The 27,197-nt window shown below is 42.6% G+C and overlaps 2 protein-coding genes across 4 annotated transcripts in view; both read left to right on the top strand.

Annotated features, from left to right (window-relative positions):
- LOC110535900 (breakpoint cluster region protein) overlaps positions 1-23,969 on the top strand; it is a 50,652-nt gene extending 26,683 nt beyond the window's left edge. Inside the window, exons 2-23 of one of the 2 annotated variants that reach the window (XM_021621268.3) lie at positions 3,653-3,828; positions 4,581-4,685; positions 4,929-5,114; positions 7,781-7,888; positions 8,112-8,169; positions 8,417-8,469; positions 8,627-8,767; positions 11,412-11,533; positions 11,653-11,818; positions 11,974-12,093; positions 12,292-12,367; positions 12,466-12,570; positions 12,716-12,790; positions 13,313-13,410; positions 13,522-13,653; positions 19,243-19,302; positions 19,635-19,744; positions 20,664-20,803; positions 20,944-21,078; positions 21,226-21,331; positions 22,058-22,220; positions 22,394-23,969. In XM_021621268.3, the coding sequence (XP_021476943.1) occupies positions 3,653-3,828; positions 4,581-4,685; positions 4,929-5,114; positions 7,781-7,888; positions 8,112-8,169; positions 8,417-8,469; positions 8,627-8,767; positions 11,412-11,533; positions 11,653-11,818; positions 11,974-12,093; positions 12,292-12,367; positions 12,466-12,570; positions 12,716-12,790; positions 13,313-13,410; positions 13,522-13,653; positions 19,243-19,302; positions 19,635-19,744; positions 20,664-20,803; positions 20,944-21,078; positions 21,226-21,331; positions 22,058-22,220; positions 22,394-22,483 (2,525 nt within the window). In that variant the 3' untranslated portion in view covers positions 22,484-23,969. Of the gene's footprint in view, positions 1-3,649; positions 3,829-4,580; positions 4,686-4,928; positions 5,115-7,780; positions 7,889-8,111; positions 8,170-8,416; positions 8,470-8,626; positions 8,768-11,411; positions 11,534-11,652; positions 11,819-11,973; positions 12,094-12,291; positions 12,368-12,465; positions 12,571-12,715; positions 12,791-13,312; positions 13,411-13,521; positions 13,654-19,242; positions 19,303-19,634; positions 19,745-20,663; positions 20,804-20,943; positions 21,079-21,225; positions 21,332-22,057; positions 22,221-22,393 lie in introns of both variants that reach the window. The other variant, XM_021621267.3, reaches the window with a different exon arrangement.
- A 140-nt stretch (positions 23,970-24,109) lies between these two features.
- Positions 24,110-27,197, top strand: part of specc1la (sperm antigen with calponin homology and coiled-coil domains 1-like a) — a 31,414-nt gene continuing 28,326 nt past the window's right edge. The window contains exon 1 of one of the 2 annotated variants that reach the window (XM_021621264.3): positions 24,110-24,385. The gene's annotated coding sequence lies outside the window, so the exon portion shown is untranslated. The remainder of the gene's footprint in view (positions 24,386-27,197) is intronic. The other variant, XM_021621266.3, reaches the window with a different exon arrangement.

Genomic DNA, 27,197 nt, shown 5'->3' with positions numbered 1-27,197 from the left:
GTGCCAAGGTTATTCTCTCTAGACAGGGATTTGAGAGCGTTTAACCTGTTATGTATAGCAGGTAGCCATAGCTATGTTTAGTGGCTCCCTCTGTAATTACAAACTTACAAACTTGTAAAAACAAACACCATTTCCAGATACAGGAAAAGATCTTCTAAGCCTGATGAACTTTGTGCTGATCTTTTGTGTTTAGTAAACCAGAGGCAAATTCGATAATGCTGAAAGAATCTAAATTCTGCAGCATTCTCTACTAAAAGTCCAGATAAATGTTTTCCTCTGTTCCTCAGCTGCTACAGTACTCACAGAAAGTATTCACACCCCTTCACATTTTGTTGTGATACAGCCTGAATTGCACGATTTATAACCCCTTTGAGGTTAGTTGAGGGGAGACTGTCAGATTCCCTCTACCACCATCCACCCACAGTGTTTTTCAGAGTAAAGCCATCTTCTCAATGACTCTGTTACTGCACAGTGGAAACAAGAAAATTGCATTTGCTCTTTGTTTGTCCCACAGAGCTGTAGCTGAGCTTCTTTGGTAAATGTTTTAAAGTGATTTAACCTGTGAAAAAGTAAAAGCATTAGACAACTTACAGGGTTGGTTCAGGGACAGCCATCCTAGAGTTGATTATATTATATTTAATATGAATCTAAATGTGTGTGTGTGGGAGGAGGGGGGTGTTTGTGTGAACATTTGACCTTGTGCAGAATGTCTGTTTCCGCTTTGAAGTTGATGAATTGCTCAACATTCCGGACAGACCTGCCTGGACATTTCCTTAGCAACAGGCCTTGTAGTCTGAGAACTAAGCTTGATTGAGGATCTAGCCTATTGTGAAATCCTCTTCACTCAATGTTAGGATGTTTGCCTGCTTTTTCACGCTACCATGGAAAACTAATCTGCATTTTCTTTTAAAGTATGGCTATTCCAGGGCCATGTACATAACTGTCTCTGTGTAATTCCATAAAAAAATAACAATATTGTATTTCAGATTAGTTCATAAGTAAGAAATAACATTTTTAAGACATGTTTTATGGATGATAACATTGGATGGTCTATTATCATGATCGAGTCATATTGACAAAGTTGTTGTGAAGGTGGGGAGGGGTATGGCTGTCATAAAAATGTTTGGCGTTTTTGACAAATCAACTGTACTATTTGTTCGGCTCTGGTCTGGTCCCGTCTTGATTACTGTCTGGTAATATGGTCTAGTGCAGCAAAGAAAGACCTAGCAAAGCTGCTGCAGCTGGCTCAAAATAGAGTAGTATGCCTTGCCCTGAAATGCACATACAGAACTAACATCGACCACGTGCATGCCAGTCTTTCCTGCTTGGGGGTTGATGAAGAGAGTAACTGCTTCTCTTCTCGTTTTTATGAGAAGTATTACTGTGATGAAAATTCCCGTTTTGTCTGCAAAATCAAATAACATTTAGCTCAGACACCCAAACATACCCCACAAGACATGCCACCAGGGGTCTCTTCACAGTCCCCAAGTCCAAAATGAATTCACAGCAACGCACAGTATTATACAGAGCCATGATCGTGTGGAACTCCCTTCCAATACCCAAGAAAACAGCAAAATGACCTTTAAAAGACGGACTGAACAACATCTTATGGAACGGCGAGGACCGTGAGGAGGCACACACACAGACACTCTAACAAGCACATAATTTAGTTGTATTGTTTATATACATGTTGTATTGTTTGTATATGGTTGTATTTTAAATCTGTGTGACTGTCCTTGTCTCTCGGTGTTTTGTTACTTGTCATGTTTGGTGTTCTTTGGGGACCCCAGGAAGAGTAGCTTCTGCAACCGCTAATGGGGATCCAAATAAACCGATAAATATGCCAATTTTACTGAAATGTATTTTTGTCTGAATGATGGGTTAGTATGTGTCCATTGACAGTGATTTCCAGGCCTCTGTATCTGTGTGAGAGGAAGTGTTTTTCACCCATTGTCACTGCTGTTGTATAATCTGACAGACACACACACAGTTTGGCCTTTCACATTGGCTTCCCCTATATTCCCCTGGCCTGTCATGCCCTGCAGTGGCCTGCTCCTCCAGAGTAAACACAGTGGTTTCTCTCTGCAGGGCGCAGTGTGTTTGTTCAGGCTGTCATTGTATCTGGGTGTCACATTGTCAGCCTGACTCGGCCAGGCCCCAGACACTTCACACGGCTGGGTTTGTTCTGCCCGCCATGTTTCCGGATTCCTTTTTCCTGTTTTCTAGCAGAGGTGAGCTAGTTATCTCTGTGTATCCTCTTCTGAAAATACAGTAGGTTCTGTCAGTGTCCTGCTTTTTCAACACTGAGGACTTTACAGACAAACAAACCACAGCTTGTATCTCCCACACAGAAACTGCCAAAGATGATATACATTGTTGGTGAGTCCAGGTATGAATAACAGGGATTGAGCACTACTTTATGCAATTCTAGATGAGTAATCTACACAACAGCAGCTATAACATCAAAATAGACCACTGTGTTGCATTGTGTCTGCATACACTTCCTCCCAGAATGTCCACTTCTGCTGTGATTATGAATAAGAGGGGGTGTTTCTGGTCGGTTGCCAACACTTACGAACCAAAAAGAATAGGAAGAGCTAAGATTAGTCCTCCCTCTGTCTGCTCTACAAACGGAGAGGTCTACTGTAGCCTTAGCCACTTCCCTACACCTTGGATGTATTCACTCAGAAGGAACTAGAAACACCACACAGCCACAATTAGACATGGTGGAGAAGGAAGGAGAGGAGAAGAGATAATAACGGGCGGACAAAGTCCCATTGACCCAATTATCTGTTCCACAGGTTACTGGTTTGATTCTGACCACTGAGTGATCAATAAGAAGGAATTCCTCTTAGAGTATTTTTTTTTTTGCAATCCATTGAGTTGATATGTAAATAAAGAATGACTGGTTAAGCCCCTGTCCAGTTGAACTACTGGCATGTCTGTACAGTTACAGTAGTTTGTGTAGCCTACTCGGAGTAGAGGGATTGACATTAATGATTATCCCGAACCACACAAGTGAGTCAGTATTTTCGCTGCAGTTCTCCTGGTTTATCCTCTGCTGTGGAACTGACTGACTGTGTGTCTGGCACAGTCTCTGTGGTAGATTTGGCAGAGCTGCACACTGCCTGCTGAAGGTCAGAGGGGATTTAAAGCACAGAGACATGGACTATATTGGAATGGAGCGTATTGGAACAGAGCACGTTAGAGGTTGAATGATACAGCTGTGTTTTCAGCCTGTGGGCCTTTTTATAAATATATTGAATATACAGTAGCTTCCAGATAATACCATTTGCTATACAGATGAATCACTTTTTTAAGCCCTTGTGTTTGTATGATGTGAAACCTATTTTGGTTATTTTTGTGTCTGCATGATGTTCTCTTCTCAACAAAGGATTATGACTAGAATGTTTGAGAGGGTGATAAATGGTCAACCCTTCCTAACTTCCTTCCACTGTCTGTTTAGTGGCATCCGTGGTGTTTTTAGATGAGAAGAGCTTTTCTTGCCTGTGAAGTGATGTGGTCAACGAGAGAGATTCCCACTGTGCCACTGCCTGAAATGCCTTGCTGCCATGAAAATAGTTATTGAAACAGATATATTTTCAAATCCCCCACCTAACCCCCTTCCATCTGTGTGTCATTATCCCAGAAGCCCCCTACAGTGGGACCCCTCCTTCCTATGGATATCTGGAGCAGACAGAGGAGCACCAGCAGCACCATGACCTCCAGCCTTTCAGCACCTCGCCCTCCTCCTCACCTCGCCTCCGCTCCAAGAGCCGCAGCAGCCGGGACACGCACTCATCTGGCTCCCTGGAGTTCGCCTTGTCGGTAATGTTATCACCAGTCCTACTACCACACGCTTCATCTCCTACATTTTAAAACTCCGGTCTCGGATTTTCCATTCAGTGCAGCAATCTGTTAATGCTCCCGTCCTCTAGCACTGCTTCCACCTTTCTAAGTGTGCCCTGGGCTCTGCGTGTATTTAATAGAGAGATGTTCTGCTCTTTCCAACCACACTTTCACTCACCCTATAAATCTCAACCACCCTTACTGTACTGTACCTAGCCAATCTCCGGTGTCCCCTGGGTCGTCATCCTCTGATGTGCTCCACTCTCTGATCTTCAAAGGTTAAATTCGGGGTGGGGGCTCTCTTATGCCCCCCTTCGTCTTCAGGCTGTGGAATTGTCAGAGCTATTAATTCCTGCTCTGCTCTCTATGCACGAGAGCCATATCGACAGACTGTCAGAAACCTAACTGACTGATGCCTTGGACCCATCTAGAACTACAGGTCTCATCCTAGGCTAGGAAAACAATTGTTTCTCTACACAATACAATGGATCTTTGACCCTGGCCTCTGCTCTCTACATTTCCCACAGGGTTTCATTGAATGTGTTGGGTTCCCTAGAGAGGACGGTCTCCTTGAACAACCAAAGAGATTTGGGAAGATCTGCTCCGGTTCGAATTAGAATCCCAAGATGAGCCTGATAGAAGTGAAAACCCTGTCGGTCGGTCTGTCTCTCTCTCTCTCTCTCTCTATATAATTCACTGTCTCTCTCTCTCTCTCTCTCATTCTCACACAGACAGAGCTGGATCAGGAGAAAGAGTTGGAGATGCGGAAATGGGTTCTGTCAGGGATCTTAGCCAGTGAGGAGATGTATCTCAGCCACCTGGGGGCTATCTTACTGGTGAGAGACTGAGGACTTTGAGCTGTGCTGCTGCTGTTAAATCCTAGGCCCTAAGTAATCACTCAACTAATTGAATATGGCACACCTCACTATTGAACATGTTGGATAGACACACAGAGACCCATCTGTGTGTGTGCGTGCGTGTGCATACACACACACACACACACACACACACACACACACACACACACACACACACACACACACACACAGTAATGCTTTGTCTTGCATTGATTGTCCCAGCCCATGAAGCCTCTGAGGGCAGCGGCCACCACCTCCCAGCCAATGCTGACCATCCAGCAGATAGAGACCATCTTCTTCAAGGTGACAGAGCTCCATGAGATCCACAAGGACTTCTACGATGCCCTGCTACCCAGAGTTCAGGAGTGGAGCCACAACCAGTGTGTGGGCGATCTCTTCCAGAAACTGGTGTGCAATATTATTGTTGTGTAAAGACTTAGGAAATGCTGTTGTGGTTCTTTTTGTGTTCTTCCGAGGGGCTTCTGTTCAGTACTCCAAAAACATGAGAATAAACTTCCACAGCCGTAAACAGCATTGTGCTCTGAGTAAGCTGATATGTCTCCAGTCTAGTGGCTGTTACGGTGACTGTAGGAACACCATACTGGCAGTCACGAGTCATGACCGAAGTCAAATTCCATGTGACTAGGCTTCTCCAAAACTGCGCTCTGATGCCACTGATGGTTGTATCCTACCAAACGTGTTAATGGCCTGGTACTCAGGGCTCTATTGTTTCTCTAATCACTCTGACATCCATGCAAATACAATCAGGAATCTAGTCATGAGATCCCTGGCTTTCAGAGTTTGAGCAGAATAGGATCACCAGTTGGCAGTGAGATACAGCTCCTCAATAGCTGCTTGTTGCATGGAATTAAAAGTGTTCCTGTAAGCCCATGTTGCGCAACATTCTTATAGCCTATGCTATGCAATTGCGTGAGAAAACAACATAGTTTTGATGGCCTCTATTAAAAAGAGGAGGTTCCCATCAGCTTTCTATAGACTAGGCCTACTATATCTATTTCTCAACTTTCCTAATATTAAGCACATTGCTTCGCTTTACAACCGAAGTAGCCTACCTGGCTGGCATGAAAATAAACCGCGGGGAAAGTGTTGTCCTCCATTCACTATTCCACTACATACAGATTATTTTTTTTCTGCCCCTGTTCCAGCAGGTGCATGATAATGTTCCATTCTAAATCAAAATTAATTACACACATATATTATCTAGTATCTAGTAAAGACATGATTACATTGAGAATAGTCTGATGGGTGAGAATATTATCAGTTGTGAATGATGCCCATCGCGTGCAGTCTAGGCATGCAAAGTGGCCCGTAGCCTACGGAGGCCGTATCCTACAGAGCCTAGAGAAACATCTGTTCTTAGAAAGCCCAGTCATTTCGCAATCGCGTGTGAAAACAGAGTTTAGACTAGCCACAATTTAAAAGAGGATCCCACCTTTCTTGTGATGCTATATTTATTGCTAAATCCTTAAAATGTAAGCATATTTATCCACTTTACAACTGGTGTAGCCTACCTGGCACATACAGTACCAGTCAAAAGTTTGGACACACCTACTCTTTCCAGGGTTTGTCTTTATTTGACTGTTTTCTACACTGTAAAATAATAGTGAAGACATCAAAACTATGAAATAACACACATGGAATCATGTAGTAACCCAAAAAGTGTTCAACAAATCAAAATATATTTGAGATTCATCAAAGTTCCCACCCTTTGCCTTGATTGACAGCTTTGCACACTCTTGGCATTCTCTCAACCAATTGACTGATGGGTGAGAACATTATCAAGTACTTGTCAAATTGTGAATGAGAGACTGATGAAGTGTGTGCAGCCTGCGCAAGAAACAAAGCAGGTCTCATGCCTTTTCATGCAACCTTTTTCAAATCAACATTAATTGCATCATGCAGCCTTAGAATGTATTAAAAAACAAAATGTAGTGTATCACAACTAAAGTTTCATAAATAACTCTAAATTAAGCATATAGGAGGACCTGTTTCAAATGATCACTTTGTTAAATGCTCAACACAGAATAGCCGCATATTCGCACTTCCTCTGAAATGGTTTGGGGAAAAATATCCTTTCAATTTTATTCAGCTTACTATAAAATAATATCAAATAATGCCACAGGAATTCTAAGCAAATCTTGTCTGCTGAATGAACTAGTGTAGTCCACAGCCATATGGCATAGCCAGATCAGAGCATAACATAATGGAGACTCAGAATATGCTATTCGGTTCTAATGAAATAGGCTACATTTTCTTTGTATCATAATGTTTCTTTAGACCTGCCTAAAATAAACAATTGATTTATGGTGATGGTGTATATTAAATGGGTTTATTAGACTTTTTCAAATGTACATGTTCCAAAGGTCTACATCAGTAGCTTGTCGACAATGTGTGGAAACCTGGAGATGCTAAGCGTGTTTATGTTCATTAAAGGTCAATTACCATTAGACTGGCAGTTGTTTGCATGACAGTTATCGGCTGACAAAATGTCATGACCGACGCAGCCCTAATCCAGTCACAGTCAGCCACTTTTAGACAAAATGCATCATAACTCCCCTGTAAACTTCACTTGATCATTTTAATAATACTGAAGGAAGAGGAAGAGATTTAAGGAGTAAAAAATGGGAGTTAGACTGGCTGTAATGTGCAGTGGATGCTGGCTCCACGTGAGCAGACTGCCTGGAGACGTCTCCCGCACAGATAAAAGCCTGGCTTTACCACATGACAGCCAGTAAAGCAGGGCAAAACACTGAGGCTCCTGCCTGCGAAGAGCTGCCTCAGTGTGACGGTGGAGAAAAATGGAGACGCATGAAACAAAAGCACACAGACGCACAAAACGGATAACTTGTTTAAGACTGATAGGATGCATGTTATTTTCATTTTTGAAATGCTGTTTCTATTAAACTGCCATATCTCATCTGATCCCTATATGCAGCACGTTGAGACGGGAGAAAGAAACCGAACTAGTATCACGAGTAGAATCATGAATCAACAGCAGGTTAACTACCACATGCTACATCTTATCTACTCTCTATTGTCTCTCTCCACAAAAGGCTAGCCAGCTGGGGGTGTACAGGGCCTTTGTGGATAACTACAAGGTTGCTGTGGAGACGGCAGACAAGTGCTGCCAGGCCAACGTACAGTTTGCTGAAATATGTGAGGTAGGTATTGCACCACACACAGCAGGATAGGAGGGAGGGCTATTTGGGAAGTGGTGACTGGGCATTCTTAACTGTGACCATTATGGTGAGCTTTTACATGGGTGATGTTTCTGTTAGAACACATGCTGTTGTTATGGGTAATGAAATTGTGTTACTGTGCTGTGTTGAAATGTTGTTCTTGGACACACTTGTATGACTTTCTCAATTCCTGATGTGGTCTCAGAATCTTAAGGTCAGAAGTTCCAAGGAATGCAAAGACCAGGCCAAAAATTCACTGGAAAGTAAGTGCGATTTGGATTATTTTGTACTATTCCGGGTCAAATGAACTAAACCTTACATTTTAAATATCAATAGTTCAAGACAATGAATAATTCAACCCTGTAGTTCATTTAATTAATTTCAGTAAGAGTGGTACATGCTTAAGCATATTGAATTTGACCCTCAGCCTCAATGTGTCCTATGCTGTTAGTTCTGCTTTGCCTTGTCCTGCCTTGGGCCTTATGCACTTTATGAACCTTTCCCCCTCAGCTCTGCTTTACAAACCAGTGGACAGAGTCACCCGCAGCACCCTGGTTCTGCATGTAAGTCAAATCAACACACTGGACATTTTTCCCCTTTGGTCCTGAATTTTAGATTTTTTTTAATATGGAAACAATGCCTCTTCACATCCATTAGAATAAGTCATCATAATTGAATTTAGATGAATCCCCCCCTCGCTCTCTTCTTTCTCCCTCCCAGGACCTGTTAAAACACACCCCCTCCAGCCACCCAGACTATCCACTGCTGCAGGACGCCCTGAGAATCTCCCAGAACTTCCTCTCCAGCATCAATGAGGAGATCACCCCACGCAGGCAGTCCATGACAGTGAAGAAGGGAGAGGTCAGTCAGTGTAAAAGGCTGCGACATCACAAGGTGACATGCTGTGTGTATGCATCTCTCCACGGATTAGCTTTTTCTATGGCTTCACGGCCTAATGAGAACATGTTTTCTTTCCAAACTGGATTTACATCCTGCATTCACACTTTACACTTGCTATTATGGTTAGATTGAAGGCAGTACAGCTTGTAGATGTATTTCTGACACAAAGTCTGGAATAGAGAAAGATTTATTAAGTAGGAGGGGTACAGTTTGTTCCCTCCCTAGACATAGACCGGTTGTTTTTACTGCCAAGGACACATCCAGTGGTTTGACAAGTAGGCAAATAGAAGCACAGAGTAGAGGTCTTCTCGGGTCCAAAAAGTTGGACCTGGACCCTAACAGACCCGCACATTTTTTTTAAAGAGATGACTCAGCAGGAACTGAGAACAGTCAAACCCAACAACCGACCTATACTCAGCCCGTACCCTAACAGGTCTGGGTCTAGACCGGACCCGAGTTACTTTCTTTTTTTAATCAGCCAAGTTGCTTTTCTGGTTAACAAATAGGTCTTTATATGTTGGCTAGGCCTTCTATAAGTAAATAAATTCCCCTTATTAGCGTAAAATAAATATGCTATGCAGAGCCGTGGTTGGGTCTATCAGCTGTAGTTACATAGACCTGATGACAATCCAAACAGGACCCGACCCAGACCTGAGGGAAAAGTTAGAATTTTGGGCCTGGACCCACTCTTTGGGTTTTGGTGGATCCATTAAGACCTCTAGCACGGAGTCTGACACCCAGACCCGGACCTGTGACTCTCTGACCCTCCCTTATATTGCTTTCCTACTTGGCTTCATTTCATTCTGCCACTTTGATGTCACATTAAAAATTCCCGTCAACAAAATAGTGTCCTATTACACAGCTTGTTTCAAGATAAGGAATCATCAACACCGGTTCATAACCATACATTAAGCATCTAAGAGTTACTGTAAATTAGCCAATCAGTGCTTCTCAGTTCCTGAAAAAGTAGTATAAACATTGAAAAGCCATGAGAACATTGTGTCTGGAAACTCTAATAAAACGGTGTTGTTAGTCAGATTCCTGCTGAGTCATCTCTGTGTGTCTGGTTTATTAGTGGAGGAAGTGGAGTGTAGAGGAAACTCATGATAAAGTAGTATAAACCGGGAGGGCAACGGTCTCCACGGTTCTGACCAGGAAAGCCCATCGCACCGCCTACATCCCTGTCCTGGTTCCCCCACTCCCATCCTCCGGTCCCCGTCTCTGAAGTCTGTTTCCCAGAAATGACCTGTAAGCACGTCTTATCAGGCATCTGTCCACCCTTCCGCGTGGACGCACGCACTGGTTACCCTCACCCCTGCTCAACTTCCTATATTATTACTGGAAACCTGCCCCACTATGACCATCAGACATCTTATTATAAGTGAATGTGAGACTGGAACTCAGACAAATATTACTGCTCTTTTGTAGTATTCCACAATTCATAGGCCGGTATATGCTAAAGACAAAATAAATGTAGTACTTGTGACTAGCTAAAAGTATATACTTACTGTGGTGATTGAAATCCAGGGTTCAGTTTAGTTGGGCCTCTCTTACCAATTTTGTCAGCAGATATCTCAAAATGGAGGATGACTATGTCAGAAAGTAACCAATGTCAATAATGTGACCATGAATCCATTAAGGACCCTCCCTGGTGGAGTCTTCCTTGTTTTTGCTGAAATGTGGTTTGGAAGGGTTGGTAGAGTCTCATGTGGGTACGATAAATATAAGTAGCGTTTAGACCGACGTGTATAAGGTCAGTATAAACAGTCCATGCGTCCACAGCCACGCTCTGGCCAAAGGAACAGCAGATGTCACTGCAGCACTCACCAACCGCCAACTGGAATGACAAACCAGGCAGGATTATAGGAAGTTCCGAGGGGTATACTACAAAGCAGGGTCAAGGATTTAGTCAGCTAACTTCCCCAAATGTTCTGAAATAACTTCTTTTTTTCTTTTTTGGGGGAAGTGGTCATGGTCTAATTGACTCAACAACCTAAAACGTATCAGAAAATCAACAGTTATTTCTGGTTGTTTATCAAAGTTAGCTGGCTAACTATAATTGATCCTGCTTTGTGGTATACCCCTCTGGAATTAGGATCTATTCCTGTAAACGCAGGCTCTTTGATAACGAAGCCACGGATTAACCTAACGGCCCTTAATTTACACGTTTTACAACCAGGTCTCAACTTTGTTTGAAGACAAAGATTTTCGGAGGTCCTGTTCTTTCCTTGTGACAAGAAGAGAATATACTCATCTCAGCATCCACTAGAAGTTTGTTATTTTGCAGAACCAACAGACTGTCAGCTCAGATCATTGCTTAAATATTATGTTACTGTTCAGTGCAAGTAGTCATTTTGGAGATTCTTCTCCTGAGTCCTGTCGAGAGCCAATCATGCCACATTCATCAGATCGTAGTTCCACTTGGCGGCCATAATTACATGTTGTTACCGGCCAATATATATATATATATATATATATATATATATATATATATATATATATATATATATATATATATATATATATATATATATATATATATATATATTTTAAATTTATTTCTTTTTTATTCAATGAATGTGTGATTCACTGTTTGCCCCTGTAGAACCGTCAGCTGATGAGGGACTGCTTTATGGTGGAACTGGTGGAGGGATCTAGAAAGCTACGCCACGTCTTCCTCTTCACAGACTTACTACTATGTGCCAAGCTGAAGAAACAGACTGCAGGGTGAGTGTAGCTTTACTGATGGACTAGATGGTACACAAACCATTTCATGTCTGTGTGGTGTTCCTTACCTGTGTCTGTTGTTTGATCATTTGTGTGTGTGTGTGTGTGTTTATCTCCAGGAAAGGCCAGCAGTATGACTGTAAGTGGTACATTCCGCTGTCAGACCTCACCTTCCAGACCATCGAGGACTCTGAGGCCACGCCCATCCCCCAGGTCCAGGAAGAGGAGATTGACGCCATGAAGATCAGAATCTCACAGATCAAGAACGAGATACAGAGAGAAAAGGTGACCAAAGACATCAGAAAGGGAGAAAATCACTTTATTTGAGTAATGTTGGAACCCTTGACCAGATCGTAGCTTCATAAGAGGAGCCAGCAATGACAGAGGCCGTGCGTTGATACAGCAACAAGTGTCTGAGTGCTGTTCTCCTGTGTGTGCAGAGAACCACTAAAGGAGGGAAAGCAATAGAGCGTTTTAAGAAGAAACTGTCGGAGCAGGAGTCTCTGCTGCTGCTTATGTCCCCCAGCATGGCCTTCAGAGTGGCCAACAGGAACGGCAAGGTGAGCCAGCCACGAACTGTTTTCTCTCTCTCTGCGCCTATGGTCCTGCAAGGTCATATCTAAATACACACCCTACTGTTTGTACTGTGAAATATTTTGGTCTAGGATCTGGTGCCCCCTACAGGTGTAGAGATGTGGTACAGTATTTCCAACAGGTCTACTGTGGGGCTACATGTTTCTGAGCTCTGTCTGTTTCAGGGCTTCACATTCCTGATCTCCTCTGATTATGAGCGTGCGGAGTGGAGGGAGATCATCCGCGAGCAGCAGAAGAAGTGTGAGTGTTCTCTGCAACACAAGCTATGGTTGCTACAGTCCCATGACTGAGCTGACGGTGGCTGTCAGTCTCTCGCTAAACTCCATTTTCGCCTGCAGGTTTCAAAAGCTTCTCTCTGACCTCCCTGGAGCTGCAGATGCTCACCAACTCATGTGTGAAGCTTCAGACGGTCCATACTATACCAATGACCATGAATAAGGAAGGTAGGCCATTGACATGAAACGGATACCGTATTAGTAAGAATGGAAGGCTGTTCAGTAATGTAACTTATAATAAGAGAGGGAGTTGTTTATTATTAATATTGTTTTTGATGAAACAACTCCTGACTATTCACTCTCCTCTCTTTAGAAGACGAATCCTCTGGACTCTATGGTTTTCTGAATGTCATTGTTCATTCTGCATCAGGACTCAAACAGAGTTTGAGTAAGTGGCTCAGCTTATGTTTTCCATATTGTTGGTGTCCTACCCTGATTCCCATGAAATGAGTATTGCCAAGGCCGCCCTTCCATTCCGCTGTCAGTCCCCTCCAGTCCGGTTGTCACCTGCTAGTCTGCAGGCATTCCCATGTGGAGCGGCGGCTGACGCAAAGTCAGAACTCGCAGGATTAACGAGGAACACTGTGCTCCAGCCATGGTCGGTCTGGATGGAAAACCCCGGTCGTTTCACACTTTGTCCTAAATACAGTCAGGCGTACAGCTCACATGCATACAGTATCTCTTATCTTATACAAACTCCGACCTGTTAATCCAAATGTAATCTTCCTCTGGACGGGAACTATTTCCCTTAAAACGTAACAGATTCAGAGGGCATGACAAGTTCCATGGTGGAGATTGTCAGAAAGCATGGTTTAACAGTGTAGCGTGAAGTACATACAGGACAGTCCTACTGTGATTCAGTAGCTAAGTATCCCTATTAGCCATTGTAACGGGCTCTTCTTCCACACAGATCTCTACTGCACTCTGGAGGTGGATTCCTTTGGCTACTTTGTGAACAAAGCCAAGACACGTGTGTACAGAGACTCCACAGAACCCAACTGGAACGAGGTGAGGATGCCATGTATCCGTTAGCACTCAGAACTCAACTTCCTGGTGTCTATTATTCAGCCTGATCTGCTAGATTGTCTCTTACCTAGTTTTTGCACGGTTTCCCTGCAGGAGTTTGAGATTGAGCTGGAAGGATCTCAGACTCTGAGGTTGCTGTGTTATGAGAAGTGCTACAACAAAGCCAAGCAAAACAGGGAGGACGGCGAGAACACTGACAGGATCATGGCCAAAGGACAGATACAGGTATGGAGTGAGGGTATGGAGCACATGTTGTGTTGCCTGTCACACCAGGCAACAGTGACATAGCTTAATGAAATAATAGGTGGTTTAGTTTATTAGGATCCCCATAAGCTACTGCACATGCAGCAGCTACTCATCCTGGGGTCCACATACAATGTACAAATACATGACAAAGTACAGAACAGTTATAGACCATAACAACATAAGATATTACATATAATTCACACAAAAAAAAGTTAAACAAAGGAAAGACACAACAAAATATTATTTACATGCTATTCATATACATATTCTTTATATGAATATACAGTATATATTGATATCATAGCTGGTGAAAATGACATATCTTGTATGCCATCCCCAATAGCTGCAATGTTGCAGGTAATCCCACCATGTGTGTTTCTGTGGTGCGGAAAAGGGCTGTGGGGTCGCTGCTAGGTCACCTCACCCTGACTGGTGATAGGGTGTTGTGAGTGTGACAGAGGGGGGATTACAGTTGGGAAGGGAAATGAGCAGACCAAATGTAGCCCCTGGCACCGATCCAACCAATGGCAGTGGAAGGGGGAGACTGAGAGCGATTCTTCTTGGTCTCGTTAGTGAAGGGTTAACATTGGATGTTTATTGAATAGGCAATCTACTGTATGTGTTGTCTCTTTTGGACAATCCACCGCCAACGTGGTCCGTCACATCCATTAAGTTGGGCGTGATGACCCTCTGGCCTGGGTCTGATCTGTTTGTGGAATTTGAGATAAGTGCTGATTGGAGAGGCAGTCTGAACGTTGTGTGCGCATGTGTTCCGAAATGTTTGGGGATTAAAAAGAGACCGATCAGATGCGGGGGGGGGGTTTGTTTGAGAGGAAAAAGGGTCCGGGGAAGTCAGGAGGAGCCAGGGTCACTAGAACCAAAACAGATCTACCAACTGGTGATCCATGAGGATGCTGTAGGAAGCTACCTGTGTATACCTGGGGCTGCATATAGTCCTCATAACCTCTGAGCAGCTGCCAGATCGTGGCCATAGTCAGGGGAGGAGGGGACTCTCAGGAGTTAATCCACAGATCCATCTAGGAACTGGGACAACAGGGAGGCAGCGTGGTCGTGGGGCTGCCTTTGTTCCCTTTGTTTTTGTTCATCTGGTGTGCAAGGATTGATGGCATGACAGGGTTAAGAAGTTGATGGGACACCCAGACATTTTCTAGGGGACTACTGGACTATTAAAGGACTATAGTGGTCTCTGGATTCTTTGAGAAAATACAATATTTTCTGGACTGCTGCCTTGTTTTGTTTGTCCCATTGTTTTGAACCGTACATTAGCTAGTGAAAGTAGAGAGTGAGATACTGAGTCTTAAGTAGAAGAGTATGGGTGAGATATGTGATGAAGAGCTGATACTGGATCAGACCAGCAGTCAGTTCACCAGCAGCTGTTCCCTGGAGGATGAGGGGGACACAGGTCCCAGGAAGCCCCCAGGCACAGGGGCACGGCTGTGGGGCAGGGTCCGTAGCACTCTGCTCAGACAGAAGGTAAAGACAGCACAAATAGGAGCGAGAATTAGCTATATTTCTTATCATGGATGGTCTGTGCTTCGGAACAGAGAGGGTATTGTATTTTTTTTAATATCCTTCGTTGTACAGTCGCTAGTGAAAGTCTACACACCCCTTGCACAGTTGTCACATTTTGCTGCTTTTAATAAAATTAAAACCAAAAAGAGATTAAATTGATCCCCCACCGATCCACACAACCTACTTTACATATTCAAAGTGATTTAATAGTTGGTGGGAGAACCTCCAGCAGCCATTGCTGCTGTGAATCATTGTGAATAAGATTCTACCAGCTTTGCACAACTCTTAGGACAACATATATCCATTGTGTTAGTCAAAATTACTCAAGCTCTGTGCATTTTATTGGGAACCAGCTGATGTACATCAATATTCAAACCATGTCTAATTTTCAAGCAGATTTAAGTCAGGACTGAGGCTGGACCACTCTCCAAAACTTGGAAAGCCATCCAGGTGCGTCTTTGGCAGAAAATATGTTTAATTGTTCCTCTAAAAAATCTATCCCAGGGTTAGGTATTCAGGTGACAGAGGCAGGTTTCCCAGGAACTTTTTACCTAGGCTTTGCCCCTTTCATATTTATTTTGCTCCTGACAAACTCCCCAGTCCCTGCCAGTAGCAAGCATACCAATAGCATGATGCTGCCACCACAATACTTGAAAATATAGAAGGTTCCCCTCTGTGTTGTGTTGGATTTGATCCAAACCTGAAGATTTAATTTAGGCCCTGAAAACATGTATTTGTTGTGGTGACAGCATCATGTTATGGGTATGCTTGTTACCAGCAGGGACTAGGGAGTTTGTTAGGATCAAAATCAATATGAAAGGAGCAAAGCCCGTTAAAAAGTTAGAGGAAAACCTGCCTCAAACTTCTGAATAGCTAACCCTGGGATTTTTATTTTTCAGCAGGACAATAACACAAATTTTAATGCCAAAGACACACCAGAATGGCTTTCAAAGTGGTGTTGAGTGGTCCAGTCTCAGTCTTGACTTAAATCAGCTTGAAAGTCAGAGACAATGTTTGAATATTCCTATACATCAATGATTCCCAACAAAATTGACTGAGCTACAGCAATTGACAAAAACAATGCACATATGTTGCCCTAAGAGTTATGCAAAGTTGGTAGAATATTATTCTGCCAGAGGTGCTTCCACTAAGTATTTACTTTGGGGTGTGAAGTCATACTCAATCATAATGGTTTTTAAAAAAATAATTTGGAAAATGTTCTAGAATTCTATAACTTGAAAATGTGAAGTACGTTGTGTAGATCAATAGGAAGAAAATCCAATTGAATCCCTTTTTAGATTTCATTTTAAGCCAGAAAAATGTGACAACTGTACAAGGGGTGTGTAGACTTTCACTAGGCACTGTATATCATTTACATTTGAGTAATTTAGCAGACACTCTTATCCAGAGTGACTTACAGTTAGTGCATTCATCTTAAGATGGCTAGGTGGGACAACTACATATCACAGGCATGAAGTAAATTTTTCCTCAAAGTAGCTATCAGTCAAGTTTGAGGTGAGGACTCTGCTGTCCTAGCTTCAAGGGGAAGCTGGTTCCTCCATTGGGGTACCAGGACAGAGAAGAGCTTGGACTGGGCTGAGCTCCCCTCCAGTAGGGGTGCGAGGCCCAAGAAGAGACCTGAGGTGTCAGAACGGAGTGCTCGGGTTGGGGTGTAGGGTTTGAGCATAGTCTGAAGGTAGGGAGGGGCAGTTTCTATTGCTGTTCCGTAGTTAAGCACCATGGTCTTGTTGTGGATACAACCTTTGACTGAAAGCCAATGGAGTGTGTGGCTGAGCGGGGTGACATGAGTGAACTTGGGAAGGTTGATAACCAGGCAGGCTGCAGCGTTCTTGATAAGTTGCAGGGGTTTGATGGCACAAGGGGGAGCCCAGCCAACATCGAGTTCTAGTAGTCCAGACGGGAGAGGACAAGTGCCTGGATTAGGACCTGCGCCGCTTCCTGTCTGAGGTAGGGTCATACTCTACGGATATTGTAGAGCATGAACCTGCAGGAGCGAGTCACTGCTTTTGTTTGCAGAGAATGACAGGGTGTTGTCCAGGGTCAAGCCAAGGTTCTTTGCACTCTGGGAGGGTGACACTGTGGAGTTGTCAACCATGTTGGAGAGGTCTTTGAGCGGGCAGGCCTTCCCCGGGAGGTAGAGCAGCTCCTTCTTGTTGAGGTTGAGCTTTAGGTGGTGGGCTGACATCTGCGATATCTGCCAGGCACGCAGAGATGCGTGTCGCGACCTGGGTGTCAGAAGGGAGGAAGGAGAAAAGTAGTTGCGTGTCATCCGCATAGCGATGATAAGCAAGATCATGTGAGGATATGAAGGAGCTGGATAACTTGGTGTATAGAGAGAAGAGGGCCTAGAACTGAGCCCTGGGGGACACCAGTAGTGAGAGTACGTGATGCAGACACAGATCCTCTCTATGTCACCTGGTAGGAGCGGTCTGCCAGGTAGGATGCAATCCAAGAGTGTGCAGAGTCTGAGACGCTGAGCCCTGAGAGGGTGGAGAGGAGGATTGATGATTCACGGTGCCGAAGGCAGCGGATAGATCTAGGAGGATGAGAACAGAGGAGAGAGAGTCCGCATTGGCAGTGCTGAGAGCCTCAGTGACCCAGAGAAGAGCAGTCTTGGTTGAGTGACCCGTCTTGAAGCCTGATTGGTTAGGGTCAATAAGATTGTTCTGAGAGAGAAAGTTGATCAGTGAGAGCATGCCTAAGTGTTTTGGAAAGAAAAGAAAGAGGGGATACAGGTTTATAGTTTTAGATGTCTGATGAGTTGAGTGTTGGTTTCGTGAGGAGGGGAGAGATTCCAGCCATTTTGAAGTCAGAGGGGACGCAGCCAATGGTCAGGGATGAGAGACGTGAGGAGGGCAAAGGATCGAATGGTCAGGTTGTCTTGTGGCCAAGGGGGGATAAAGAGCTCAAGGCATGTGAGTGAGACCTGTGGACACAATGGGCTGAGTGAATGAGTAGCAGATGTCGTCAACCTTCTTCTCAAAGTGGTTGACACATTTGTCCGACGAGAGGGAAGGATGGTGGGGGAGCGGTGGAGGATTAAGGCGGGAGGAGAAGGTGGAATAGAGTTTCCTAGGGTTAGAAGCAGAAGCTGGAAATGCAGAGTTGTAGAAAGTGCATTTTGCAGCGGATACAGTGGAGGAGAAGGTAGAGGGGAGGGAGTGAAAGGATGATAGGTCCTCCGGAAGTTTAGTTTTCCTCCATTTTCTCTCAGCTGCCTGCAGCCCTGTTCTGTACGCTCACAATGAGTCACTCAACCACAGAGCATATTCGTTAAGTATCCTTGAATGTGTTGTACAGTATTCTCATACTTAATACGTAATGTTATTTTCTTTTGATAAATCCACTGCATTATGTAAGAAGAAATTGATGTCCACAGAACAAAATGAAAATGATTTTTGGAATTAGATAGAGTATCTATATGTTGGTCCCTAAGGTGAGAGGACATCTGTCATGTTAGCATTATCTATCACAATACTCGTGCTTGTTGGCAACTTGGTATTAGTCACATGATTTAAAATAGATCAGTGACATGAGTTGGTACTACCCAACCATATTAAGTTTGTGAGGATAAGGGCAAGTGAAGGGTAATTGTTACTTAAGACCCAGGCTTGCTGATTGGGGAGAAAGACAAAATAACCATCTTTTCTCTTTGAATCCATCATTTCGTAAATTTTTTTTGCTTTTCTTCAGTGAAATTATACACTTTCCAATCTAATAGTTTCATTGAAGGTTTATTTTTATATTGTGCTTTAGATTAATTGGAAAGGATCAAGAGGCTAACTGTGCTAAACATTCATACAAAGCAGGATTTTGAGAGGTTTAAATATGTCATTGGTTCTTAATAATGGATTGAATTTCATTACTAGAGTACTATAACATGTCTGTACTGCGAATAAAGACTGCATCAGTCCTACCACGCCATCGTGTTGTCCACACACTGTCTATCAGAGAAGTTTGTCTTTACTGGGTTAGATGATTTTTCTGATTGATAGATGTCTCCATATTTCCCAGCTGGATCCTCAGACGCTACAAACCAAAGACTGGCAAAGAACAGTCATCACCATGAACGGGGTACGTATTACCAGCCTAAATGTAAACAATTATCACTGTTTTTCACAAAGCTTTCTGAAACCACACTGCCTTGCTTTTCTTGTTTAGCAAAAGCACTCTTTTGGCACAACTTTACATTGGCATTACTCCAGTGGCCAGTGTAAGCGTTGTTAAATAAGTTATGTATATATAACATGGTAATTATATGGGTTTTTCCACTGATAGTTACTGTGTAATACAGACTTCAATATGAAGTATGCCCCCTATATTAAAGTCTACTGTATGGATCAGGATACATGCCAAGCTCTTAATTTCACTGACTCCTGGCTAATTCTTAACTTCACTTGGTAAAGATTGAGGTGAAGCTGTCAATGAAGTTCACCAGCAGAGAGTTCAGTCTGAAGAGAATGCCCTCGCGGAAACAGTCAGGCGTGTTTGGAGTGAAAATCAGTGTTGTAACCAAGTGAGTGAATAATGTGTGTTTGTTAGCCTCTGTATAACCTCCGCACCCAGATCCAAATCATACTTCAGGATTTTGGCAATGAAACCATTTTTATGTCACTGCGTGCAGTCTGACGTCAGTTGCTAACTAGCATTAGCGCAATGCCTGGAAGTCTATGGTAACTGCTAGTAGATACCACATTGCGACATTGGCGTGCGAAATTACCTCGCACTTGCTTCGTACTGGATGCAGAGACATACAAATGGTATCCATGAGTTCATCTGACTCTGTGGAAGTAGATAAAGGGCTCGATTGCCAAAATCCCGAAGTATCCCTTTAAGCCTGTCATGAAGGACTAGCCTCATGCAATGCATGTCACATTTCTATGACCAGCACAGATCAGACTTAATATTGTCAAATGGATGGGATACCTCCTACTACCTCCTTCACTTTAATCCAAAAACAACAGTGGAGGGTCAGGAAAAACTGTCAAAGACATGCCTTGTTTGGGATTTTCTATTTTCACAGGGACCATAAGTCTCTCATGATCATTTGTAAAAATAACTAAAGCCCCTTATGGGCATGGTCTATTTGAGAAACCTTTTTATAGTGCTAAAGATGCAATACTTGCAGGATGGAGGTCTTTCTCAGTGTTTGCTTTACTCCGAAAGTAGAAAGAAAAGATGGGTAATTTATTCATACTTGGGAACAGGTATTACATATCAAAATTGAAAAATATTATTGAGTTCAGTTTATGCACTACCACAATAAAACAAACTGTGTGTACAGAAGTAAGAAATTAGACACCCAGTTTTGCAGTCACAGGTATTTTGATTCATTAGTGTAAAGCAACTAGACTTCTCTTGTTTCCTGCATTAATCCAATTTTAATCCTGCATTAAGTGTAACCACGTGTGTGTGTGTATGTTTGACCTCGACAGACGGGAGCGGTCTAAGGTGCCCCTCATCGTGAAGCAGTGTGTAGAGGAGATCGAGCGCCGGGGCATGGAGGAGGTAGGAATCTACCGGGTCTCAGGGGTGGCTACAGACATCCAGGCCCTGAAGGCTGCATTTGATGCCAGTGAGTACACCGACCTTGGATCTCTTCCTTATAGCAAATAATACATCATGCTATACAAGGAATGTATTACTATTATTCATACCGGCTTGCGACTTACTGTTCCCCCAGTTTATCGTTCATTCCCTTCCTGTGATTGACAGACAATAAGGATGTGTCGGTGATGATGAGTGAGATGGATGTGAATGCCATTGCTGGAACGCTGAAGCTGTATTTCCGTGAGCTGCCGGAACCTCTTTTCACAGATGACCTGTACCCAAACTTCGCTGGAGGAATCGGTCAGTCTCTCCTTGTGACCTCAAAAAAAGCTTACTATGGCATTTAGTCTCATCGTAGTGAATACAACATAAGAGTGACATTTAACAAACCATTAAACATCAATCAGGTAGTATTAAAAATACTAAAACAATTGTGTCCTCTTGCAGCCCTGTCAGACAGTGTGGCTAAGGAGAGCTGTATGCTGCACCTGCTGCTGTCACTCCCAGAACCCAACCTGGTCACCTTCCTCTTCCTGCTGGATCACCTGAAGAGGTATACTCCCCACAGTGACATCATGTTTGATCCTGTCACATTAATACAGTCTAGTGCTGAGTGATTAACCAATCCTTTAGTTTTTTGCGGTTATTAAACAACTAATTGACCGATGTCGGTTCATTTACTTGAATTCCATTTAGTTTTTGTTGTTTGTGGCCCAACACGTTTCTCTAGAGAGAAATCAAATCATTCATGAAATAAATCAATTCAAGAACTATGTGGGACGCTAGGCTGAAGGGAGTTGTTGTTTTCATTAAGCAAATATTAAACCTAGTTCAGAGCAGAAACGGGGATAATTAACTACAATCTCAAACGGATCAGAGAGGAAGAGGCAAAGCAAGAAGTTCCACTCTTACCAACATATGCCCAAAATAAGCCCAATGCGTTTTGATGGGTTTATTTTGGACTTCTCGCCTGCCTTCCCGCCTTTGGGACAACGACTCCCATTGTTAGGGCAGAGACATGAGCATCTTGTCATTATATACAGATCTCTGGACTGATACACTTTTACGCCTGCTACATTAGGTTAGATACGCACAAACCATATATCCCACATGAGAGAGAAATAATCGAACCCGAAACCGAACCGACCTCAAAAAGCACTAATCTCTCAGCACTAATACAGTCACAGATGTGTCATTTCTAAACCTGTTGCTAATTTCTCCTTCCTTGTTCTCGGTATCCCACAATCGTACAGTTATGACATCCTCTGTGTTCTTACAGGATTGCTGATAATGAGAGCGTTAATAAGATGTCTTTTCACAACCTGGCCACGGTCTTTGGTCCAACCCTGCTCCGCCCATCTGAGAAAGACAGCAAGATCCCAGCCAATGCCACGCAACCCATCACTATGAATGACAACTGGTCATTGGAGGTTATGTCACAGGTACTGCCAAAATCTGTGGAGGAAATCTGTGGAGACCTGTATCTTTTGGAACGTCAATGTTGATTTTGTTGCAGAGGTAGATTCAGAGGTATTCATGGAGCCCAAAATGATGTGCTATGGTTCTAATAATCTGTTTCCTTTGCTCTTTCCCGCTTCCCCTTCTGTCTGTGTAGGTACAGGTCCTACTGTATTTCCTTCAGCTTCAGAGCATCCCAACGCCGGACAGCAAACGTCAAAGCATCCTCTTCTCCACTGAAGTATAGCGAGAGCATGGACATTTCCATCTGTGAAAAACGGAGGGAGGAAGAAGTGGACAAAAGTATGCCTTCCATGGTAAATTGTTGGCTGCTGGAGCTAATGAACACTGGCTGGATTACAGGGCTCCTGCTCTATATGGCCCACCAGAGGGAGTCAACAGCACATTTCAGATTGGATCAAATACAGTACTTTATGATTATGATCATCCTTATCTTGCTGACCTTAAAACTGTCTTACATCAAACACAAAAAGCCATTTAATATGGTCAAAGAACAGACCATTCCTTTATTTGGTTTTTAATTGAAAAAATATTGTTACCAGATGAAGTGAGGCAAATTGTCATCTCCATGATCCCTCACATTAAGTGTGCTGAGCACTTACAGATAGTGTCAAAATCTTTTACCTATCTGACAATCAACTCATTTTAGAGGCACTGATGAGCACAATTATCAAAATGGTAAGATGGTTACAGTCCTTATTGTGGCATAAGGCCTGTTTTGTACATTGTTGGCACAAGTGAGGGTTACAAACTCCAATCTTTTCCCTGCTGAAGCCCATTGTAGGAAAATGTGTATTCACCAGGTGTTTATGCGTATGCTCTCTTTATTTAGTAAGGAATGTGAGACTGATCAAACTTATGTAGGTATATTTAACATGCAGGCATGTTGACTTAAATGTGTTTTGTAATACTTTTCTCTTCAAATAACTGCTGTTTGTGAGTTTCTGTTAAAAGATTTCTGGGAGGTTGTACTTAGTTAAACAGTGGACCTCAACCATATCTCAGAATCGTGTTTTTTGTTCATTTGCTTATAGGGACCTGAAAGCTGGATACTGCTAAATCTATGTTGTAAGACCAACAGCATTAAGTAGTAGGCTGAAATGTTTAAATACAATTATGACAGTCCTAAATTTTCCTTAAGAATTTATATTTTGATCTTATTCAATTAGAGATCATTCGTCTGAACACACCACCCCTTTACTGGAGGAATTTAGTTTTTTTTTTCTTTTTCAGATGGGTTAAAAAAAATACTATTCAGTGCTGTCACGTGGAAATAAGACAGGAATACCACTGATAAACTTTGGCTCTTTATTCAATTTTAGTGGTAGCCTACCTTGGTCCACTAATATCCAAATCTCCTGGGTATGAAAACAAATAATGGGCATTGTGAAGGGCACCATTTGTCTTCTGTTGTGTTATTTTGTTTCTAGCTAAATATATAAAGGGTTTATTGTTCTCTGCCTGGTGAGCTGTAACTTTGAAAGCCCTTAATGTATCTGTACTTGCAAAATGAAAATAATTCCAAATGTTTACAGATATCTGAATTAAGATGTTAAGATATGATACCATTAGCACATATGAAACTGTTAGGCTAACTGACTGTTTGTAGTCTATCAGCAATCACTTAATTTACATTTCTTCATTTCAGACAGTTGTAGTCATTATCCCAAGAAAGTCTAATTTATGTAGCTACAATAAAGAGTTGATTCACATGTGCTTTGTATTTTTTATCTTGATTCTCTGCAATCTGATAACACAATTTAAGATTATTTAACATGATTGTTGTCAGTAGAATAAGATTTTAGTTATTTTCTACACTTATATTATTTATATATATATGTGTTCTTTATTCATATAGAGCTGGGCTCTAGATGTAGATGGGCTAGAATGAGCATGCCGATCTTGTTGAAAAATACATCTATGAAGGATGCGGTCCAAGTCCAGGGCAAGGCTCTGGGAGGCAATAATCAGGCTGCTGTTCGCTGCATTGACAACTGAAAAGCATCGTGTCAGATGGACCGAATTGGAATAACCTCCAGTATCTGTCTCAGCTACAAAGCTGCCTTAAGATGTATTCGCAAACCCTTATTAATTTTCACTCTTCAAGGATCAAATAGAAGAAGCCACGGTATGAATTTTAGCTAGCGTTAGTAACGTTATCAATATCAAGCTAAGCTAGGCTAGAAAACTAGCTAGCTACTGTAGTTATGTGAAAATGCATATTTTATCTAATAATTTCTTAGCTAATGTATTTCTGGAAAAGCTTGCAACTTTCACGTCTCCTGGAACATTCAATTTAGTCGTTTTTAGACTAGTTATAGTAGCCAGGCTCAGACTATAAAAACGAACGTTAGCTGAATAGTTTGACACAGTTAGCTAGCTAGCGACGGTAACTAGCTAACTTAACGTTAGCTGACAACTTCTCATGATTTGCTGGATGGAAATGTTGGCAGCAATCTATGTAGTTACTTCTAAATAGTAAGTTATTCTATTTAGCTAATGGTAACTAAAAGGGCAAGTGGGGTGACATTCTGTCAACTGGTCATATAGCCAAAGCTCATCGTTAGGTGCCAGAAGATCCCGACCCCACCATTACGCTTGTTTACACTGGGGTCTGAACACAATCATAGTTATATTAAGACGTTGGAACGCGCGCCAGATATAGATCAGAAAATCTCAATGCAGGGATGGGATATGCCTTTATCCACACTAATACACTGAGAAAGTTTAAATACGAAACTGGCCTTTTTGCCCTCATGCTAGCTATCAGTAGTTAACATGGCCATTTTGGAATGGCAGTGTCAGCCAATCAGCTCCTTTGTTGTTCAACGCTAGCATGGGGACGAAAATGGCAGTTTTCTGGGAAAACTAGCAGTATTTCAATCTTCTCGATTGAGTAAGGTGGCATATCCCATCCCTGCATATACAGTAAGGGAAAAATATATTTGATCCCCTGCTGATGTTGTACGTTTGCCCACTGACAAAGAAATTATCAGTCTATAATTTTAATGGTAGGTTTATTTGAACAGTGAGACAGGATAACAAAAAAAATCCAGAAAAACACGTCAAAAATGTTCTAAATTGATTTGCATTGTAATGAGGGAAATAAGTATTTGACCCCTCGGCAAAACATGACTTGGTACTTGGTGGCAAAACCCTTGTTGGCAATCAGAGGTCAGACGTTTCTTGTAGTTGGCCACCAGGTTTGCACACATCTCAGGAGGGATTTTGTCCCACTCCTCTTTGCAGATCTTCAAATCATTAAGGTTTCGAGGCTGATGTTTGGCAACTCGAACCTTCAGCTCCCTCCACAGATTTTCTATGGGATTAAGGTCTGGAGACTGGCTAGGCCACTCCAGGACCTTAATGTGCTTCTTCTTGAGCCACACCTTTGTTGCCTTGGCCGTGTGTTTTGGGTCATTGTCATGCTGGAATACTCATCCACGACCCATTTTCAATGCCCTGGCTGAGGGAAGGAGGTTCTCACCCAAGATTTGACAGTACATGGCCCCATCCATCGTCCCTTTGATGCGGTGAAGTTGTCCTGTCCCCTTAGCAGAAAAACACCCCCAAAGCATAATGTTTCCACCTCCATGTTTGACGTGGGGATGGTTTTCTTGGGGTCATAGGCAGCATTCCTCCTCCAAACACAGTGAGTTGAGTTGATGCCATCTGACCGCAACACTTTCACCCAGTTGTACTCTGAATCATTCAGATGTTCATTGGCAACGGGCATGTATATGTGCTTTCTTGAGCGCTGTAGGATTTCAGTCCTTCACGGCGTAGTGTGTTACCAATTGTTTTCTTGGCAAATATGGTCCCAGCTGCCTTGAGATAATTGACAAGATCCTCCCGTGTAGTTCTGGGCTGATTCCTCAATGTTCTCATGATCATTGCAACTCCATGAGGTGAGATCTTGCATGGAGCCTCAGGCCGAGGGAGATTGACAGTTCTTTTGTGTTTCTTCCATTTGCGAATAATCGCACCAACTGTTGTCACCTTCTCACCAAGCTGATTGGCGATGGTCTTGTAGCCCATTCCAGCCTTGTGTAGGTCTACAATCTTGTCCCTGACATCCTTGGAGAGCTCTTTGGTCTTGGCCATGGTGGAGAGTTTGGAATCTGATTGATTGATTGCTTCTGTGGACAGGTGTCTTTTATACAGGTAACAAACTGAGATTAGGAGCACTCCCTTTAAGAGTGTGCTCCTAATCTCAGCTCGTTACCTGTATAAAAGACACCTGGGAGCCAGAAATCTTTCTGATTGAGAGGGGGTCAAATACTTATTTCCCTCATTAAAATGCAAATCAATGTAACATTTTTGACATGCGTTTTTCTGGATTTTTTTGTTATTCTGTCTCTCACTGTTCAAATAAACCTACCATTTAAAATTATAGACGGATCATTTCTTTGTCAGTGGGCAAAAGTACAAAATCAGCAGGAGATCAAATACTTTTTTCCCTCACTGTAGCCCCACAGTGGAGGTGTCATAATACCCATAAAACCTAGCAGTCACACAGGGAAATGGTTCCAATCATTTTTCTACCATTCATTTTTCCCATAGTGGATTTTAGAGAAACATAAAATAAGGGCTGTTTTTCGTGGGCTTATCCTGGCGTTTTGATAACCATATTAAATCTCTCTCGGACAAGGTGACTTATCAATATATTCGACTCTATTTACTCTGATTTGAAAATGGTAATAGAAGTCATGCAATCCCTGCAAGCACGCCATCTCTAGCTGACACATTTGATAGCAGGTATTGTGTCAATTTGAAAGAAATGTTGCCATTTATTCATTACTACATTTAGCTAACATTAGATAGTTAATTCAGAGATTCTTACCTTTGTCTCCATTCGGCAGTTTCGTCCAGATCATGTTAGCCACATTAGCAGCCGATTTAGTATTTTATTTTTGGGTGTAAATACAGTCGAATATATT

Source organism: Oncorhynchus mykiss, chromosome 11 (genome assembly GCF_057628025.1).
Source record: "Oncorhynchus mykiss isolate SJ-2025 chromosome 11, ASM5762802v1, whole genome shotgun sequence".
NCBI classification, from domain to species: Eukaryota; Metazoa; Chordata; class Actinopteri; order Salmoniformes; family Salmonidae; genus Oncorhynchus; species Oncorhynchus mykiss.
The sequence above is the reverse complement of the archived record's forward strand: the minus strand, read 5'-3'. Positions and strand labels throughout refer to the sequence as shown.